The sequence below is a fragment of the Leptinotarsa decemlineata genome, unplaced genomic scaffold, assembly GCF_025532065.1.
Source record: "Leptinotarsa decemlineata unplaced genomic scaffold, Ldec_3_MD MMD2_tig00026375_RagTag_RagTag, whole genome shotgun sequence".
Taxonomy (NCBI): Eukaryota; Metazoa; Arthropoda; class Insecta; order Coleoptera; family Chrysomelidae; genus Leptinotarsa; species Leptinotarsa decemlineata.
Window position 1 is genome coordinate 1,917,221 of NW_027412711.1, and position 20,967 is coordinate 1,938,187.

Below are 20,967 nucleotides of genomic sequence, written 5' to 3' on the forward strand. Positions count from 1 at the left end.
GGTGGAGTACCAAGGGGGCCGATAGGTTAGGTGAAGTACCAAGGGGGCCGAGGGGCGGAGTTCTACGCTTAAATCGCTACTATACTCGTTCCATCCTGCGTCGATGACGTCACACGTTTCCCCCTCACAGACACCGTCCTGCACCCTCATTGACATTTGACAGTTGCACAGACACCGATCCGTATTGACAGACATCATAAAACCGGCAACTGCGCATACTGCGTCGCATGACAACACCCATATGTCTAGTGTTTACAGTGTCCTTCTTCAACCAATAAATAGTTCAGCTAGTGACTCATAGGTGGCGCTAGGATTAGTGTTTACAGTGTCCTTCTTCAACCAATAGATAGTTCAGCTAGTGACTCATAGGTGGCGCCAGTGTGGTGTACTCGCGACGATGCATCTGGGTCACGTGACAATTTGGAGCGCTCTGATTGGTGTCGCGTGACCTTGAAAGGAACCAAAAATTGCAGAATGAACCTTAGCCGTTTTCCCATGTTAATCTCCATAAGGAATGAGCCAGAACTCTTGCAGTCTATTTACTCTCGTACTATGAAATTTCCATATAGAGGTCCGCTGCCACTGAACAAAGAATACCTTGAAGAGCATCTAAAAACATTTATAAAACAACTGCATTAAGATCACTTTGGATGGCCGTGGCAGACTTGGGAAAATATAAGAAACTTTTTCTTGTATTAAAAAATTTCCATATAGAGGTCTGCTGCCACTGAACAAAAAATACCATGGGAAAGAGCATCTGAAAACATTCATAAAACTATTTTTAGTTCCCTTTGGATGGCCGTAGCAGACCTTTTTCTCATACCATGAAATTTCCATATAGAGGTCCGCTGCCACTGAACAAGAAATACAGTTGGAAAGAGCATCTGAAAACATTCATAAAACTGCCTCCAGATCCCATTGGATGGCCGTAACAGACTTGGAGAAAAATAAAACCTTTTTCTTATATTATAAAATTTCCATATAGAGGTCCGTTGCCATTGAACTAAAAATACCGTGAGAAAAATCATCTGAAAACATTCATAAAATTGTCTCCAGATTCCATTGGATGGCCGTAACAGACTTGGAGAAAAATAAAAACTTTTACTTATATTATAAAATTTCCATATAGAGATCCGCTGCCACTGAACTAAAAATACCGTGAGAAAAAGCATCTGAAAACATTCATGAAATTGCCTCCAGATGCCATTGGATGGCCGTAACAGACTTGGAAAAAAAAACTTTTACTTGTATTATAAAATTTCCATATAGAGGTCCGCTGTCACTGAACTAAAAATACCGTGAGAAAAAGCATCTGAAAACATTCATGAAATTGCCTCCAGATGCCATTGGATGGCCGTAACAGACTTGGAAAAAAAAAACTTTTACTTGTATTATAAAATTTCCATATAGAGGTCCGCTGTCACTGAACTAAAAATACCGTGAGAAAAAGCATCTGAAAACATTCATAAAACTGCATTCAGATCACTTTGGATGGCCGTAGCAGACTTGGAAAAAAATAAAAACTTATTCTCGTACTATGAAATTTCCATGTAGAGGCCCGCTGTCACTGAACAAAAAATACCTTGAGAAAGAGTATCTGAAAACATTCATAAAACTGCCTTCAGATCTCATTGGATGGCCGTAGCAGACTTGGAAAATAAAAACTTTTTCTCGTACTATAAATTTTCCATATAGAGGTCCGCTGCCACTGAACAAAAAATACAGCTGGAAAAAAAATCTTCCATAATGCCCCATAGGCATTAAATATCTAGTTTGACTATGAATATGTAGTGAGCATATAATTAGCACTTTATTTTGATTGTCTATGTATTAGTTTACGAGTATTTCGAGACTTTATTGCATATTGTTAATTTTTTTTTTCTCAAATCAGGTATCTCGATTTTTTTTTCACTTATTCGAGGTCGTTTTCATCTCAATTTCTTGCAAGCACCTAATTAGCACTTTATTACCACGCTTAGTTTATACCTGATAGACCTGATTCTTAGATCTGTTGTTTAGCAAATTGGAGGCTTTTGTTTATTAATTAGAAAATTTTACGATTCTCACCGTTCAGCACTTAATTAGCACCTAATAGTGTTCCCTTAACTTTCATTATTATTTTCATTGCGTTGCTAGCATCATATACTGCTAGCAACGCAACTTTGAGTATTGAGTTGCGGTGTAAGTTACAGAGCACCTAATTTTTGACTTCGGTACCTAAAGCACCTAATTTTGGCATTTTCTAAATGCGATTTCCGTACTTTGAGTTGCTGGCGTAACAGAGCTTCAAAAATACCATTTTGAATAAGCACATGGGACAAAAATGTAGCCGAGTTTTCAGAAAATGGAGGGAGAAAATATGTGCTTTTCATGTATAAAGAGGAGGAACTCAAATTGACAAATAAACGAGGGGTCTGTAACAAACATAAAAAAACTACAACTGGTTCATTCTGATATGGGCATTGCTTCACAGGAAGTTTGGAAGAAAAAATTGAAATGTAAAAAAGAATTTCAACAGTAGTTCCCTGAAAAAGTTATTGTCGGATTTTAACAACGTATCGGATGATACAATTCACCCGTGCCTTTATTGCGGAGTAGGATTCCTAGACCACACAGCGATTTGGTATGGTTGCGACATTTGTCAAGGATGGGTACATGCATCCTGTGAAAGCAATCCTCCGGTGATCGATACCGATCCATTTTATTGTAAATTCTGTTTAGCATCGAAGAGTTCTGATTATAAGAAAGAAGTATACGTGGACCTCTCAAAATCTTCCTTGTTTTACGATGGAGAATATAATGAATCACGCGCTGAATTACTTGATATCAAGCTTAAGACTAAGGATCAGTCTGATTGTCCACTATGGTTCATAGAAAGATAAAAACGAATAAAAGCATCCTATTTTGGAAAACTCATTAGGGCAAACCGAGAGTCAACTCTCGAAAATATCGCTTTTCGAATTATAGCACAGTCTCATGTAACCACAGAAGCTATCACCCACGGCATAATTAACGAAACCAATGCCAGATTGTCTTATGAACAAATACAAAATATGAAACAACTAGTATTCACGAAACCCATCATCCGACGGGTTAGTTGGAGAAGATGGCATTCTAAAAAAAATGTCCATTCAAAATAAGGAATAAGGACCATAATAATGGCATCAAAGGACTTCTCTGCTATTGTTATAAAGTGAGTGGAAAACGTCCCATGAATATTATTACCAAATTCAAGGTCTTCTTGAGATTACTAACAGGAAATGTTGTGATTTCGTGGTCTACACATTCGAGGGAATAAAAATCCATAGGATAACAAGAAATAGGAATATCTGGCAAATAATTCTGAAGAAAGTGAAAAATTTCTTTCTTTTCTATATGTTACCTTGTTTGGCAGGTATAACAAAACAAGTCACTTTATTGAAACATTATTGTGACATTAAAAATCGTAATTCATGAATGAATTGTGTGTATTTTCTAATAATGTTATCCAATTTGGTACTGAAGAGCCTTAAGGCAAGTGTCTTACGGCGAAACATCGATGTATACCAGTGAGGATGACAGTGTTCCATATAAGTGCAATTTGTTACCATTCATTTAAAGTAGAACTCCTGTGAATGATATCTGATTTTATTCCATAACGAATGTTTGGAATACAAACTGAGTAGAGAAAAGTATCTTCTGTATAATTCAGTGTTCATATAAAAAGTATTTGTTTGGAAAGAATTTTTTTCTTTCGTGTAATTCAATTTTTATGTGAAAGTAGATGTTTCTGGAGGACTTTCCTCCAGTTTGTGTCTGAAAGTTACTTCTTTGCATGATCTACACATCCATGTATAGAGTTACTTATTTTCAAATTGATTTACTTCCTTCCTTTCCTTGAAAGATTCCCACATCTTTTTTGTATCAAGATGGAGTAGTAGGAAGCCATAAACTTTCTTTCTCAGATGCTCTTTCTCACGGTATTTTTATTTTAGTTCAGTGGCAGAGCAAATTTTATAGTTCAAGTAAAAGTATTTATTTTTTTCCCAAGTCAGCTACGGTCATCCAATGGTATTGAAGTCAATTTTATGAATGTTTTCAGATGCTTTTTCCCCACTGTATTTTTTGTTCAGTGGCAGCGGACCTCTGTATGGAAATTTCATAGTATGAGAAAAGTTTTTATTTTTTTCCAAGTCTGCTACGGCGATCCAGAGGGATCTGAATATAGTTTTATGAATGTTTTCAGATACTCTTTCTCAAGGTATTTTTTGTTCAGTGGCAGCGGACCTCTATACGAAAATTTCATAGTACGAGAAAAAGTTTTTTATATTTATCCAAGTCTGCTACGGCCATCCAAAGAGATTTGAAAGCAGTTTAATGAATTATTTCAGATACTCTTTTTCACGGTACTTTTTGGTTCAGTGGCAGCGGACCTCTAAATGGAAATGTTATTGTACGAGAAAAAGTTTATATTTTTTCCAAGTCTGCTACGGCTATTCAAAGGGATCTGAAAGCAGTTTAATGAATGGTTTCAGATGCTTTTTCCAGCTGTATTTTTTGCTCAATGGCAGCGAACCTCTTTATGGAAATTTGATAGTATGAGAAAAAGTTTTAATTTTTTTCCAAGTCTGCTACGGCCATCCAAAGGAATCTGAAAGCAGTTTAATGAATAATTTCAGATGTTTTTCCTTACGGTATTATTTTGTTCAGTGACAGCGGACCTCTATATGGAAATTTTCTGGTACAAGAAACAGTTTTTCATATTTTTCCAAGTCTGCTATGGCCATCCAAAGGGATCTGAAAGCAGTTTAATGAATGGTTTCAGATGCTTTTTCCAGCTGTATTTTTTGCTCAGTAGCAGCGCACCTCTTTATGGAAATTTCATAGTACGAGAAAAAGTTTATATTTTTTCCAAGTCTGCTACGGCCATCCAAAAGGATCTGAAAGCAGTTTATTGAACAGTTTCAGATGCTCTTTCTCACGGCATTTTTTGTTCAGTGGCAGCGGTCCTCTATTTCATAGTTCAAAAATAGTTTTTATTTTTTTCCAAGTCTGCTACGGCCATCCAAAGGGATCTGAAGACAGTTTTATGAATGTGTTCAGATGCTGTTTCTCGTGGTATTTTTTGTTCAGTGGCAGCAGACCTCTATGGAAATTTCATAGCACAAGAAAAAGTTTTTGTTGTTTTCTCAAGTCTCCTACGGCCATTCAAAGAAATTGAAAGGCAATTTCATTACTATTTTCTCATGCAAATATATTTTTGTTCAATGTCAATGGACTCAATCCTCTATGAGAATTTCATATTTAAGAATTTCTGACAATTTAAATGGATATCTGCTTGTGCCTTCAAAACATTTTTCTCTGTTAATTTTAGTCAAACAAACCATTTAAGTCACGTACTTGTGAACTTTGATATGTCTTTGGTCGAACATTCAACTTTTTCAACATAACAATTATTTTTGGTACTAATTGCCTAGCCACACTTCTGTTACTGACCGATCGTTATTCTGCGAGAAAACAAATTGATTTCAACCCGTATACTCATAACCTTTCTTGAGAAACTCTAGAATTTCTGACACTCAAAATATTTCGGGTGGATTGCTGATAGTCTCCCGTAGAATTAATTTTTTCTGTCTCTAAGGGTCATACAAATTAGTAAGGTATATACCTATGTCATCTTAGACATGTACCCATAGTTGTGAAATTTTGGCACTCGAAATATATTGAGTAAATTGTGAATGATTAGAGGCTTCGTTTCGAATTACATCACTATCCGACTCCAGTTACCTTAAGAAATGTTGATCGTACGAATTTAAGGAAGAAAAGCAATCTGACAACACCGCCTGTGTTTGCTCCTCTATCCCACGTTAGAGTTTCCCTACTTTTGAAAGTGTGGCTACAAATATATGGCTAACTTCGCGTTAATTATCGTTGAAAGCAATAGGTGGTTCCTTTAAAAAGTTCTAAACAAAATCTAATCGTTGCATGCACCAGGGTTTCTAGGCATCTTATCGACGGCCAACACGTCAAAAAGCGTGGCTGGAAAAGCATGGATAACTTCACACAAATTTAAGTTATAACCCATCAGTCCCATTGATTTTTTTGTAAAAAACATATGTTTCAGCTGATCAAACTCAGGTAATATCTAAAATTTCTATATACAAATTACAAATTCATCATCTATTGAATGAATAACTTTAACGCGGTATATTTCACCTGAGTTAACAAAATAATATATTCTAAGAATATTAGTCGATCATAGGCTTTAGGTATTTTAATCTGTGCTTTAGGGCAGTGTTTCCCAACATGTGGTACGCGTACCACTAGTTGTACGCAGAGGCTACTACGGTGGTACGTGGTGACGTTCTAAGTACGAGTATTATATATCGGGATTGTTTGGGCCCATGCGTCAGCATTAGTTCACGGACAATCGCCAACTGTGTAGGTATAGTCAAAATTCAAGAAGACGTTAGAACGAGACTATTTTGTTTGTTCAACTTAATGAAAACTAAGTGATTGACTTGAAATAATAACATTAAAATAATATGAGTAAAATCAAAACTTTTGCGCACAGTGTTCAGTACTTCACTCAGGTATTCATCAATTGAGTAAATATAACCTGCTCGGGTTTGGTCGGCCCCGATTCAGAAATGATCGGGACCGCTCGGCTCTGCGAGGCCTCCTCCCCTCTTCCGGCTGCCACATTTCCACATTTTGTAACCTCTCAATTCAGTTTCCGGCAGTCGCCACGTGTAGCAATGCTAAATGCAGAGTTGCCAACCGTAGCCGAATTCCACTACTGTAGCGGAATTTACTCGACGGTAGCGGCGTAGCGAATTTGAACAAAGTAGCGGAATGTTCTATAAATAATGAAAAAATATGGAAGAAGATACAGTGGACAGCACGAGGACAGCTAATACATTATAGTCTCAGTAGCTGAGGCCATTACATGATGAAAGAGAAGAAGAATATTTTTGAATATTTTCATAAAACATACAGTGTGTAAAAGCCAAATGGAATAAGTTCATTATTTCGGTTACTGTACATATTTTAAAAAAATCACTTCAAATGTAAATTATAATTTGATACACTTCGTGGTAAAAATGCCACCCCTACCTTGAACCCCCTTCGAATGACAGGTACAACCCCCAATTTTTTAAATGGAAAGAATAGGTTTGTGATATATAGTTTAAAAGGTCTCTTCATTCTCTATTCAAAACTTTTATCACTTTCAAGTTTATTGCAACAATTAAGATAAAATAAATTAAAATCATGTGGTTACCGAAATTCGATAAAATACAGGGAGTGAAAGACATGGCACTAGATGTACGGCGCATATCTTTAATGCCCCTCCCTTTTATTTTTTGAACGGATCAACTAAAAAAATTGAAATTTGGGATAATCAAATTTATGCATGAATGGCCAGCCCGCTCGCCAGATTTGACACCTTTGGACTTGGGTCTATTTGAAGCCGAAGGTGTACGAAACTGAACCTGTTTCAATATTGGATATACGGCAGGGAATAATAAATATTTGTAGAGATATTGACGTTATGTGTTCGAGAATGTTCGGCGTGAAATATCGGATAGGATGTTCATATGTCAAGAAGTTGAAGGCAACTATTTCCAGTACCTTCTAAACTAACCTCAAGCTCATTAAATCTTATTATGTAGTTAAATGTCAATGATTCAGACAATTATTAAAAGTTCCGCCATTGTGTAGTTGTTGAAGATATTGAACTATTCTCGGGTTGTGAAGCATTTGTCAGGAGCTTCAAAAAGATGTGTCACAAGACCCCCCTTTCCATTTCATTTTTTCCCAAATGGCGCCCAGTCGCTACCTGAAAGTTTCATCTGTCAATTTCACTTCAAAATAAAGTATTCATGCATTTCTCATTATCCCAAATTTCAATTTTTTGAGTTGACTCGTTCAAAAAATAAAAGGGGGATTAAAGAAATGCACTGTAAAATGCATGTTAGTTAATAAAATCAAAGACAGTCCATATTTTGCACTGCAAATTGATGAGACAACAGATATAACCAATATGCCAAATTTGCTGTGTTACATTAGGTATGAAGACGGTAATGGGGTAAATGAAGATATGCTATTAACGACACATACAACTGGCAAAGATATTTTTGTGAAGTTAAATGGTTTCATGAATGAGCATGATCTGGATGTGGGACTTTATACCGATGGAGCCGCTGCGATGGTCGGGCGTTACGCTGGAGTTGTAGCTAGAGTAAAACAAGTGGCTGCCTAAGCAACATTCACGCACTGTTGTTTGCATCGAGAAGCTTTGGCAAGCAAAAATTGTCCTGACAGCTTGAAGGAGGTTTTGAACCAAGCTGTAAAAACAGTAAATTTTATCAAGGCACGTGCTTTACAATCCCGTTTTTTGCGATATTATGGATGGTTTGCACAGACAGCTGTTGCTGCACACAGAGGTCAGATGGCTGTCAAGAGGGAAAGTATTGACACATTTGTTTGAGATGCGACATGAAGTTTTCGTGTTTTTGTCTGACAAAAACTTTGAATTAAAAAACTGCTTTGCAGATGAACTGTTGCTATGCTCGTTGGCGTATTTGGCAGAGATATTTTCAAAGCTTAATGAGCTTTCGTTGAAGAAATGACCTCAAACTGACGGACATAAAACACAATGTCTTGGTTTGATTCAAAGCTACAACATATATTTTCCTGAAGACTTCAGTAAATATTCCTGGATCCAAAACCCGTTTGCTGATATAGAAATGGCACCAGAAAACTTTACTGCGAATTACGTCGTCACTGACCCCGGATTCTGCTGACACTTAGCTACCATTCCTAGGAAAGCTTCTTATCAGCATAGCCGGCCAGAGAGCATCGCCTCGGGAAACGACCTTTTGCATTCAGTCTGATTTTATACATGTACTGTTAAACATCGTTTTTAATAATTTTTATGTATTGAATAAAAAAATCATTTTTTAAAAGACTTTTCGGTTTTTGGAAAAAATTAGTTGCGACAGAACAGGAACAGTTGTATGAACTAAATTGTGACTCAGAACTACAGCAAAAGTTTCTGGGTTGAAAGGCATGTAGACTACGCACAAATAGCTGACAAAGCAGTAAAGTTTTTAATTCCATTCACAACTTTCTACTTGTGCGAGACAGCATTCTCTTCACTTGTGTACCTGAAAAATAAGTATCGGAATAGACTTATTATTGTGGAAAATGATCTCCATTTGAGACTGAAGAATATTGAGCCAGACTTCCAAGTTGACTTCTAATCATCAAGCTCAGCCTTCTCATTGAAATATTGCATTACATTTTTATTGTATTTTTTCATACAGTATAATGTACAATTAATAAAGTACATACAATTAATAAAGTATTATAACACTACACAAAATTTTATTTTTCATCCGCATCGTTGAAAAATAGGTTAGTTAGGTTGGCAAAATAATAAATAATGTACATATTCCATCCATAATTACCTCCACGAGACTAAGTGGTACGCAAAATAATTTTGACTTGTGAAGTGGTACGCCAGGAAAAAAGGTTGGGTAATACTGCTCAAGTTTAAAATGTATATGAGACCACGGCTATCCTCTAAACATCACTATTATATATTGGATAAATTGAAATATATTAAGTATAAGTTGTTTATTTAACAGACAATAAATATTGAATAGTTTGTGTACTTATTAATCTCATATTATTAAATGAGAAAAAAAGAAGTGATTTCTTCAAGTTTTATTAAGTGAATAAGTACACCAGTAAATGTGAAATATGTATATGGATTTAATGAGTAATTCAGGATGATGCTATTTGTTCTATAATCAATAAGCACATCAAAAATGTTTGGGAGTTCATGTTTTTTTTTATTCTTCATATCCTGTAACCTTCAATGAAAGGAATTCCAGTTCCGACATTTTGCTGATAATCACAGTAATTTCGACCAAAAAAATTCAGCAAAGTGATTTCTTCAATGTAGATTCTTGATTTGAAAAACGTCCAGCTTGTTATGGCATAAGCAGGCAAACATAGGGGGTTCAATAATAAAATCTACAAAAAAAAAAGGTTGGAACACATTATAGTAACATAACCAGCTGTGACTTGAAAAATATTACTATTCATGATGAAACAATTTCCACACTATTAATTTTACTAAAGATGGATTTCACTACACAGTAGTTTACTCGAACTGGTACTTAACTATTCAACAATGGCTTTTATACGTCAGTAGGTACAGAACTTAGTCGATTGATAATTCCTAGGAAAACATATTTTAAGAAAAATTATTACAATACATTATCAGTTCTAGGTAAGTAGGTAAATTTTAAACAATAAGTGGTTAATGAAGATTGATTCTCGTAATTTTATGAAATTGAGTTAAAGAGTTAATTAATAAAATCTTGTTGGTCATTTGATAGAAAATATAATGTTTTTAGTCAAATTTATCAATAAAAACAATAAAGAGAAAACTTCAGCGTCGAAAAGGTCAGGAGTATATAAGTTGACCTATGGTTCTTACCCTTAACTTTATATTAACCAAACGGAAAGAACCCTTTCCTAAAGAATAACACAGGAGAAATTTCTTGAATGTGAAGACCAATTCCATATTTGTGAACCAACTTTTGACAGAGGAGCTACTATGGAGTATTACATTTTAAAGAGAAAAAATTGAATCTCAAATTTTGGAATGCTTGGAAATTGATATATGGATAGATAAATCAGGTGAGTCGGTAAAATTACATAAATAAAAAAGCTGAATATGGACTTTTTTCTGAGGAGAAAACACAAGCACTATAGAAACATTCTTGAGGTGCCCTAAGAACGGTGCTTGTGCGGAGTTAGCGATTAACGTTGGAAATAGCTTTCAAACAGTGAAGTTCGTCGCGTATATCTGATATATACCACTCTTGGTGGAATCAAATGTGCCAAGTCAGTTGAACACCTCCCGTGAAAGTATCTTTAAAAGGGAACAAATCTCCAACCTTTCTTTTATATTCCAGACTATCAAAGTTGCAAGTGATGTTCATGTCTTCAATCAGGCAGATGGCTCTTTTCTGGATGGAATCCAACAGCTTTAGAGTAGGGTAAAAGAGGGTAATGGGGGTCACTTGAGCGAAAACTCGAATAAAAGTGTAATCATAAACAAACTATTCATTGCAACCGCCTTTAAACATCATATACTTAATTAAATATCATTAGAAATAATTATCAGCCACTCTGGCAATCAACTTTGGATATTATAAAACTATAAAAAAAAATAGTTTTGACTTCCATTACACCAACATGAAGGTAATGGTGGTCACCCTGGGGGCAAGCGGAGTCAAAGAAAACCTAGCACATATCGCAGACATAACCTTCAGCTGAGTTACACCCAGTGCATTTCGCGTGAGCTCAAAGCCCACATGAGGTGCATCTGAACCACATCTCGTTATTCTTTCCAAAATCGTTGCATACCAGGCATCTGTTTCCAGCATCTTCTGCGTCAGTGTCAACATCTGATACAGAAGTTTCATTTGCTTCTTATAGTACTTGGCGCTTTGCATTTTCAGGACCCCTCTTCTGTATTGTAGTCTTTTTTCCCCCGACCTTTACCTTTCCATCTCTTTTCTTTTTCTTTATCCCCTGATTTTTTCCTTTTCTTATTTTCTTTTTCTAACAGCTTTCCTTTGATTGGCGTTGAAGTTGAAATTGTAGCGTGGTGCTTTTTTCGGCCTTTTCTTGTATTCATACTCGTTCAGATATCCCAAGAACCGGTGGATCAATTTGTTTTGAAGTACTCGGAACTGGTGAGTGAAATTCTTTTGATGTGCTGGGAATCATGCTGGTAGCTGCGAGAGTTTCATTGCAGTCTTGGATTACAATAGTCTCAGATTGAAGAGTTTCTGCAGCGAAGAAATCTTCTTCTGTGAATACTTCCGGATTTAGTGGAAATATTCCAGTAGCTCTAAAACCCGATTCTCCTTTACTAATAGACGAAACATTATTAAATGCTTTTCTCACCAACGATGCTATGTCATAAGGTGTTATCTTTTCTGCAAGATGGCTTTTCAAAAATAAGTCACATTCTTTTTTATAGGCCATTTTGAGCGGACCAAAAAAAGAAACGTCCAGAGGTTGCATTCTGTGTGACGTGTGTGGTGGCAGAGACAACATATGAATATGATTGGACTTGCAATATTTGTAGATGGAAAGAGAAATGTGACTAGCATGGTTGTCTAGTATTAAAAGGTTGGGTTCATCTGCAGACGGCTTGGCGTGCTGTTCAAAGTGCACCAACCATTCAAAAAAGGGATTCTCATTAATCCAACCGTGGTCCGAGCATTTGTAAAGCTCTCCTGCTGGACCATCCTTCTCGAGCAGAGGAGTCAACCTTTTCCTGGAGAAAATGAACATCGGTGGAATGCAACCGCCAGCAGCGCTCATAACACACATCAAAGTGATGTTTTTTCCTCTTTCCCAACTGGTTATCGATCCCACTCTCTTCTGTCCTTTGGTAGCCAGAATTTTTCCAGGTGTTTGAACTGTTGAAATACCCGTTTGTCGCTATTATAAATATTTTTTGGAACATATCTATGTTTTTCCATCAGCTGGCCAAGTAGCTCGAAGAACAGACTTATTTCGGTTTTATTAAAAGCTGTTATTCTGTTTATGCTGGTCGCCTCAGGTTTCCTATTAGAAATGTTATGTCTGGTCATAAATGCATGCAACCAATCGCGTCCAGCCATTTTTGAAGACGATTAAGATTGTGCTTCAAATTCAATTTCTCAGCATATTCTAATTTGTTTAGCAGTGCAACCATAAAAAATATTTGCCATTTTCTTCACCAAGTTTGTTGGCTCGGCTTCTGTCTCAGCACTAAAAACAGTAAACCGTCCTAGATGTGGTCCTAAGGTAGAACCTTTTTTTATCCTCTTTTGGAGGCACAATTACACTAATGCGAAAAAAAAATAAAATAAAAAAAATCTTCAAAACACTGACATAATCTGAACTGCCCATTAAAATTTCGAATGTCTAACTAATTTCTCAATCGTATACTGCAAGGTATTCGACACTTACCTTCTAATTTGCAATGACGTAAAATTATATCAGTGGAGCAAAAAAACAAATCACCTACGTATCTCAATAGCGTGGGCACTTACTGGCGCAGGCTGTTCCAGGCAGCACTGTTGGGTCAGAGCGGGGGTAGGTATATCATTTTTGCGTTGCTCGCTCGTATTGTTTCGTGGATGTGAGGGTGACTCCCATTACCCGCTGACTCCTATTACCCTATTCTCCCCTATGCTTATATATGAGAATTGCTGAGGTGTGTACAGTTTCCTGATTCAGAACTGTGTTGCAAGCTTTTGAGAAGCGTCTTTGCAATTCCCGTGAAATAATTTTGCCAAGACATATTGGTGTCCATTTTAACCCCCAAAAAACTTATCAAAGCAGAACGCGTTATTGTCTGACCTGACATTATTATATCCGGTTCGGAGATATATATCTTTTTGGAGAAAACCGATGCACACTTTATAATACATTTATCTTTTGTAGAGATGAACTGTTTTTTACTTATTGTCGTTTTTGGATTATATATTTCAAAGCAATGCCTAAAGTGTATCCTTAAGGTGGAAAACATTTCATTCTCATCATCACCTTCCTTAAGTTCCTCCCATTCCTGCATATGTTGAATTCATTTACTGTATTATCATTTACGAATTGCTTCTGGATATGGACATAACTTGACTTTGTTTCAGAAATCTCCGACATAGACCAAGAAATAACTTATGAATGATCGGAAAACCCGAAGTCAACTATTTTTACTTAAATTCTATCCTCTACATTTGAAACAATATGATCGAGAGCAGCAACAATTGTCCCTTTCTAAGTTGTTACTAGTCGGGTCATTGATGATTCATTTCAGATTCCTTAAGTTCATCAAATCTTCCTTTTCCTATATTTGTATTATGATGGCCACACAGAGTTATTGATTGAACTTTACTTGAGTAAACATACAGATTGCCTCAATTTGTTGCATTTATTTTGAGAAATCGCCCAACGGAGTTCTGTAGATTGTGATAATTCAAGTTTTATTGTTATATGAGACTACACAGCACGTTCATTGTATAAGTATTATGAACTGATTGAAAGAATTCATTTTTCAACCATTGTGACATATAGAAAATATACTGAGAACGAATTTATTTTAATTAAATCGAGTTCGCTGACCGAGCACCACTCAGGGATAGAGTTACATCCGCTGTTCCAGACGCGACTACATGCAAGTTCGGTTTTGTCGACTTACAAAACCGAACTTATAAATTTTATTGTTAATTTGATAATCATGCATTCTTGTTACTTTGCCTCAACTGTAACATTGCATTTGTTCAAAATAAAGTCTTTTAAAAAAAGTATTTTCGTATATCGCATACGTAACTGGCGTAGTCGGTAGGATAAGTGCAGTTTTTTCGTCGGAAATACACGGCATCGAAACCGATTTCGGACTAGAAAAACGTAGGTTTTTACTCTTCGGCACTTATCGAGACTTTTAGTGACTTTCTTCGTTCCTGTGTACCAAAAAGGGATTGAGTTAACCTGAGGGCCTAAGGAGGAGTCCAGACATTTCAAACAAAGCAGATAAGCTGGTAACAGAATCACCGGAAGATTAAAATACATTGGTGAGTCCAAGTATCCTTTCTTTCCTCCCCGAATTCTTTTTCCCTGGATAGGAAAATTGGAATTATTTAATTTTAGTTAAACAATTAATAGTTTTAGAGAAACTTTATGAATAATAATCAAACAAATTTTAACGAGTTAATAGAAAGAAAGCTTCAACAGTTCTTTGAACGTGTCTAATTCCATATCTGAAATCATGGTGAATAATAATTCAAGTCAAACTCCGCCTGCTCAAACGGTAAACCCAACAGTTACCCTGAGCACGTTGAAAATGTTTGTCGATACGATACCTAATTATGATGGTGATATGAATACTTTGACTAGCTTTATATCAGCTTGTGATTTTTTCTTTTTGAAACATATAGTAATACAAATGATCCTATCTTGGAAAAATATTCAATTAAAGCAATTCAAACAAAAGTAATCAACAGAGCTCAATTATTAGTAGGTTGTAGAAGTGAATTAACTATTTGGGATTCAATAAAGTCCGCTCTTGTTCAATGTTTTGGTGATAAACGAAATCTTGAATGTCTAGAACAAGATTTACTCATGTGTAGACCTCTGAGAAATGAATCCACTTTGGATTTTGGTAAAAGGTTACAAATTTTGAGAAGCACTCTTATACAAAAAATAAATTCATTTCTTGACACAGAAATGGATGCTGCTACTAAATTAATTTATTTAAGACAATACCAACAAATTTGTTTGAGAACTTTTATTAGAGGTATATCAGGTCCATTACAGAGCTTGATTAGAATAAAGAATCCAGATTCTTCAGAAGCCGCTATGACTTACATTATAGAAAAAAAAAATTCAATATACCCAAAATCTTTTTAGAACTTCCATAATGCCTCAACATACGAAAGTTGACCACAATTTCAAAACACGCAAATTTCAAGATTTGCAAGCCCACAAAACATTCCTCAAAATTTTGGAAATAATCAACAATTTTCATACAACACTCCAAATTTTAACTATGACACCCCCCAAAGACCAAAATTCGAAACGAGACATTCAGCACCTCAGTCATTTTCTGCAAACTCATTTCCCAGACAACCTATCAATGTTCAGCCACGACCTGTCCACAGAAACTTCCCAACAAACAGACAAGTTTTTGGTCCACCCCACGATACACTCATAACGGTATGCTACTCGTTAGTTCCAAACGCGTCCAGTTCGGGCAGATGACGTGAGTGCGAAGCATATCGGGGTTGTAACTTCGTAGACTTGCCTAAATTCACAAGTTCTCTGTTGTGCTGTGAAGTTTAAAAATTATTACGAAATTATTGTCAAGAGTGGTTTTCAAACATTTTTAATTAGCTTTTGTCAATTTAGTGTCGTATTCGAAGCTTCAATAATTAAACAAAAATACGAGTAGGTATGTATATAACTAAGAATGCCTGGTTGTGCGGTTTTTGGTTGTAATAATTACAACAGAGTGACAAAAGGGACCAATATTAAGTATTTTCGATTCCCAAAGAGCAAAGAACTGTCTAAACGATGGATTTCAGCATGTAGGAGGAAGGACATCAATTTGAAAAATGGTGTGTATTAATTAAAGCAATGATGACATATAATTTATTAGGTATTCAATGGTTTTCAGCAACTATTTGTTCTATTCATTTCCATAAAGATTGTTTCGAAGATTTATCAGTCAAAGAGCAATATGGTACTATTTTAACAAAAAACGCCCGTATTTTGAAAACTGATGCTGTGCCCATTCTGAACCTCTTATTTAAGAGAAAGCAAACTGAAGAATCAGAAAGATCAATTCGTTTTGATAAAAGGAGAAAATTCACTCTTTTACCAGAGCAACAATTGGAAAATTATGAAGGTAGTGTTTTCACATCACTACAATTAAATACTGAAGAGATAAAACAACCTGAACAAACAAACGTAGATAGCACTTGCAGTACTTCAGTTCAGTCGAATGCACAACAAAAAACAGAAAAAGAGAGGTTAGGTTCTTTTATCAATCGAACTTATTGTCACTGTGAATATTGCCTCTAATCGATTTTTTTCTTTATGCATTTTTAAATTTTTTTCAGAATTGCGGAGTTACGTATACTTAGCAGAACTAGAAGAAAAGGTTGCACATTTGGAATCGTTAAATAGGGAGCTGTGCAATGAAAATTTACAGCTGAAGAAAGATATGGAGACATGCAGAAAATCATTGGAGAAATGTTTTTCGTCTGGTCAAATAGAAAGACTATTTGCATCTGCCATATCATTGAGAAGTGTTAGTCCAAAGGCCTATCGCTATTTGAGAGCGAACGCATTGCCCCTACCAGCACTCTCTACTTTAAGGAAATGGGCTTCATTCATTCTCAGCCCCGGACTTTTGACCAATGTTATCAATCTCATGCAAAAAATGTCATTTCAATTGAAAGACATTGAAAAGTTGTATGTTCTTTCCTTCGATGAAATCCATTTATCCAATAGGATTGATATAAATAAAAAAGATGAACAAGTGATAGGCCCACATAAGACTTGCCAAACTGTAATGGCACGAGGGCTGATTAGTAACTGGAAGCAACCAGTGTTTTATGATTTTGATCAGCCAATGAAAAAAGAAATTTCAAACCAAATTATATCTGCATTATTCAATGCCGGTTTCACCGTGGTAGCCATAGTAAGTGACATGGGTCCTACGAATATGAAATAGTTCTCGGAAATGAATATTGCTCACGATGAAGATTGTTCATTCCCACATCCTTGTAATGAATCTATGAGGATTTTTGTGTTTGTCGATGTACCTCATCTAATCAAGTTATATAGAAATCATTTCATTGATCAAGGATTTTGGTTAAATGGTACATTTATGGATAAATCCTGTTTCGAAAGTCTCCTGGATATATCTACATCAGAGCTTTGTATAGTACATAAAGTCAGCAAGTACCATATCGAATTGAAGGGAACTGAAAGACAAAAAGTTAGGCCAGCAGTGCAACTGTTCTCTAATTCTGTTTCGAAGGCAGTTTCATATTGTGGAAAAAGCGGATTAATGCCATCAGAGTTACCCTGGGAACAAGTATCAGACTTCGTTCAGCTCATTAACAGATGGTTTGACGTTATGAATTCGAAAACGAAAATAAGGGCTTACGAACCATCTAAAAACGCATTTGGTATAAATTTAGAGGATCAGAAAGAAGTACTAGAAAAAACTTCCAATGTGATTAAAACACTACGAGTGGGAAAACACAAATCCTTGATTCAGTTTCAGAAAGGTAATAGAGTAATAGATCAATTGTTGAGCTCTTCCTTTATCTTCAGAAGAGGCACTCTGATGTCCAATATATTCTTACTATGCGACTGAATCAGGATATTCTGGAAAACTTCTTTTCTTACATGAGAGGGATGGGGGTCATCTAATGATCATCCAAATCCTCTGGATTTCATTTATAGAATGCGTTGGTTCATTTTGGGAAAACACTCAGCATCAGTTTTCACTGAGAACAGGAATACCGAAGAAACCATAGAGCAACGTTTAATTCATCCTCTTGAACAAACTTCAGAACATCCTGAGTTTGAAGAGTTAAACTGCATTACTGCTGATATGTTTTGGAATATATAAACGGGAGCGGAATGCCTGGAAAACTCCCGGGAATTCCAAGATGAAGAAAATTTGATTCCTTATTCCTTTATAAATCCATGTTATGAAAAATGCCACACTGATGGACCAAATATGTCGCAAGAGGCGTTGGAGTTACTCGGATTGAAAGAAAAAAAAACAATGACTCATTAACTCATATAGCGGGTTATGTGGCTCATAAATTCAAGAAAAAATATAATTTGGGAACGGAAGTTCTTCCAAAGATTTGGATTGGTTGCAATTCATATCAAGGGGAGGTCTTCTAAGACCCAATAACTCATTCCTTCAAGCAGCACAAATAATGGAAACCGAATTTCAGAAAATGCATGGTAATACATTATCCAGAGAAAAAGGTATCTTCAAAATTTTAACGCAAAGAATCATAGAAAAGATAGAAAACCCAATACCATATGATGCATTACATTGTTTGTGCAGAACAAGGACCTATATAAGATTGCGGGAGATTAACAAACAAATAAGTTTCCATAATTTGAAAAACAGGATGGAAAAAAAAATTTATAAGTTCGTAAATCAACGAAAGAAAACTCGATGAATTACCAAAATAGCTTCTATCTCATTTTGTAGCTCGTTATCATATGTCTTGTTACTTCAAATAATTAGAATATGGAAAATTTGACCCATGTGCAATTTATCTTTTTTGAAAACAAAAGTACTTCAAAAAATATGTATTTTATTACCTAGCCGATTGAATTTGTCAAAAATATTGTCAAAAGTCGGAAATATCATCACAGTATGTATCACCCTCGGTTTCATCAATAGGGTGAGAAAATTACTCATAATTTTAGTATTCAGTAGACTCAGGAAACAAATATACCTACTTCTGAAAAAATCAACATGTATGTATTTATGCACCAAGACTAATAATTCCATTTTCATGCGAAAATTCCTGGAGATATTCGACCGAATCTCATTCTCCTTCTAATGAATTGTGCGTTGTCCAGTTAAGTGCTTCGCAGTTACGTTACAAGCCAGGACAGATCGGACAGAGAGATGCGCGTCGGCATACCGTTATGAGTGTATCGTGGTCCACCCCCAAATGTCTTCAAACCTACAGGGAGGACACCTCCAAATCAACCAGAACCAATGTCAGTCACATCCAGAAACACATTCCATTGGTAACCGAATAACCCCCAAAATAAATTCGCACCATCAGGTCCTCGTAACTTCCCGTCTCAGGAAATTTACCAAATTGATGAAGAGTCACCCGATCTTCTAGAAAATATTAATGCCCCGAACGACTCTGACAATATTCCTGATAACTATTACCCAGAATTTAAACATGACTATTACACTCACGACCACAATTCGGACGTAAATCCCCAAACTGAAGTTTATGAAAACCCTGGAGATTTTCCAGAAACCCTGGAGATTTTCCAGAAACCCTTGAAAATTTTCAGCAGTTTGGCCACACCAACCACGGGACATAACCACTGAAATGTTCACCGAAATAAACAATAGCCTACCCTATATAGAAACACTTGACCCACCTATGAAATTGTTAATTGATACAGGGTGTTATCATTCGATGATGCGGCCCTCTATTGCCGAACAATTCTTTCCAGAAAGTATTTATCATAGCCCCTCTAAAATTAAATCAGGTATAGGTGAAAAGGAAGTTAGATTCAAAGTTGATGTTAGGTCTTTTATAGAACTCAATTCAGACCAAATAATGAAATTCATTCTATTTGATGTTCATTCATTCTTCGATGGTATTTTGGGCCTGGGAGAACTACAGAAAATGAATTTTCGTGTAGATTTGGTTCAAAATTGTTTGGTTAACGAAAAATTTAAAATTCCAATACTGTTTAGAAATCCAAATAAGGACGCTTACAGCGTAACTATCAATGCCAAGGATATTGTCTCAGTAGAAGTCCCTGTTTCTCAATATTCTGATGATGTTTCAATACCCGAATGCAATTTTCAAAATATATTCATCCCCGAAACACTCACGACAGCAAAAAATGAATTGCTAGAATCGAAATTCACAATTACTCAGACGAATCAATTTCAATAACTTTCAATGAACCAATAACAGGTTCTTCTTTTTCCGATAATCAAAAAGAAAATTTTTATTTATTTCATTTCAAAAATTCGGAAGTAGAATCCCCTTGCGAAAAAACTCTTGATATAACAAACTTAATTCGTTGCGACCACTTGAATAGCGAAGAACACTCTGCTCTAGTAGCTCTTTGCAGAGAATTTTCAGATATTTTCCATAAAGAAAATAAAGTCAAACATGTCATCAAACCCATGATGACATTCCCGTGTACACAAAGTCATATAGATATCCATTCGTACATAAAGAGGAAGTGCGAAAACAAATCAACAAGATGCTAGACGATGGCATCATAAGACCAAGCCAGAGTCCATGGAGTAGTCCCATTTGGATCGTCCCAAAAAAGCTGGACGCCAGTGGCAAACAAAAATGGCGTATCGTAGTCGATTACCGGAAGGTAAACGAGAAGACTATCAATAATCGATATCCACTTCCAAATATCAATGATATTTTGGATAAATTAGGCCGATGCCAATATTTTTCCACATTGGAACTTGCGTCAAGGTTTCATCAAATAGAAATGCATCCCGACTCTATCGAAAAAACCGCTTTTAATGTTGCAAATGGGTCATTTTGAGTACCTCAGGATACCATTTGGGCTCAAGAACGCTCCAGCAACATTTCAAAGGGTTATTGATAATGTTGTGAGTGATCTCCAAAATAAAATATG

The 20,967-nt window shown here is 35.9% G+C and overlaps 2 protein-coding genes across 3 annotated transcripts in view; one reads left to right on the top strand and one right to left on the bottom strand.

Annotated features, from left to right (window-relative positions):
• Positions 1-9,871, top strand: part of Gcn5 (Gcn5 acetyltransferase) — a 144,160-nt gene extending 134,289 nt beyond the window's left edge. The window contains exon 15 of the transcript XR_012468110.1: positions 8,690-9,871. The gene's annotated coding sequence lies outside the window, so the exon portion shown is untranslated. The remainder of the gene's footprint in view (positions 1-8,689) is intronic.
• ste14 (isoprenylcysteine carboxylmethyltransferase ste14) overlaps positions 9,697-20,967 on the bottom strand; it is a 91,932-nt gene continuing 80,661 nt past the window's right edge. For both annotated transcript variants that reach the window (XM_074185534.1, XM_074185535.1), the window contains exon 5: positions 9,697-10,023. In XM_074185534.1, the coding sequence (XP_074041635.1) occupies positions 9,847-10,023 (177 nt within the window). In that variant the 3' untranslated portion in view covers positions 9,697-9,846. The remainder of the gene's footprint in view (positions 10,024-20,967) is intronic.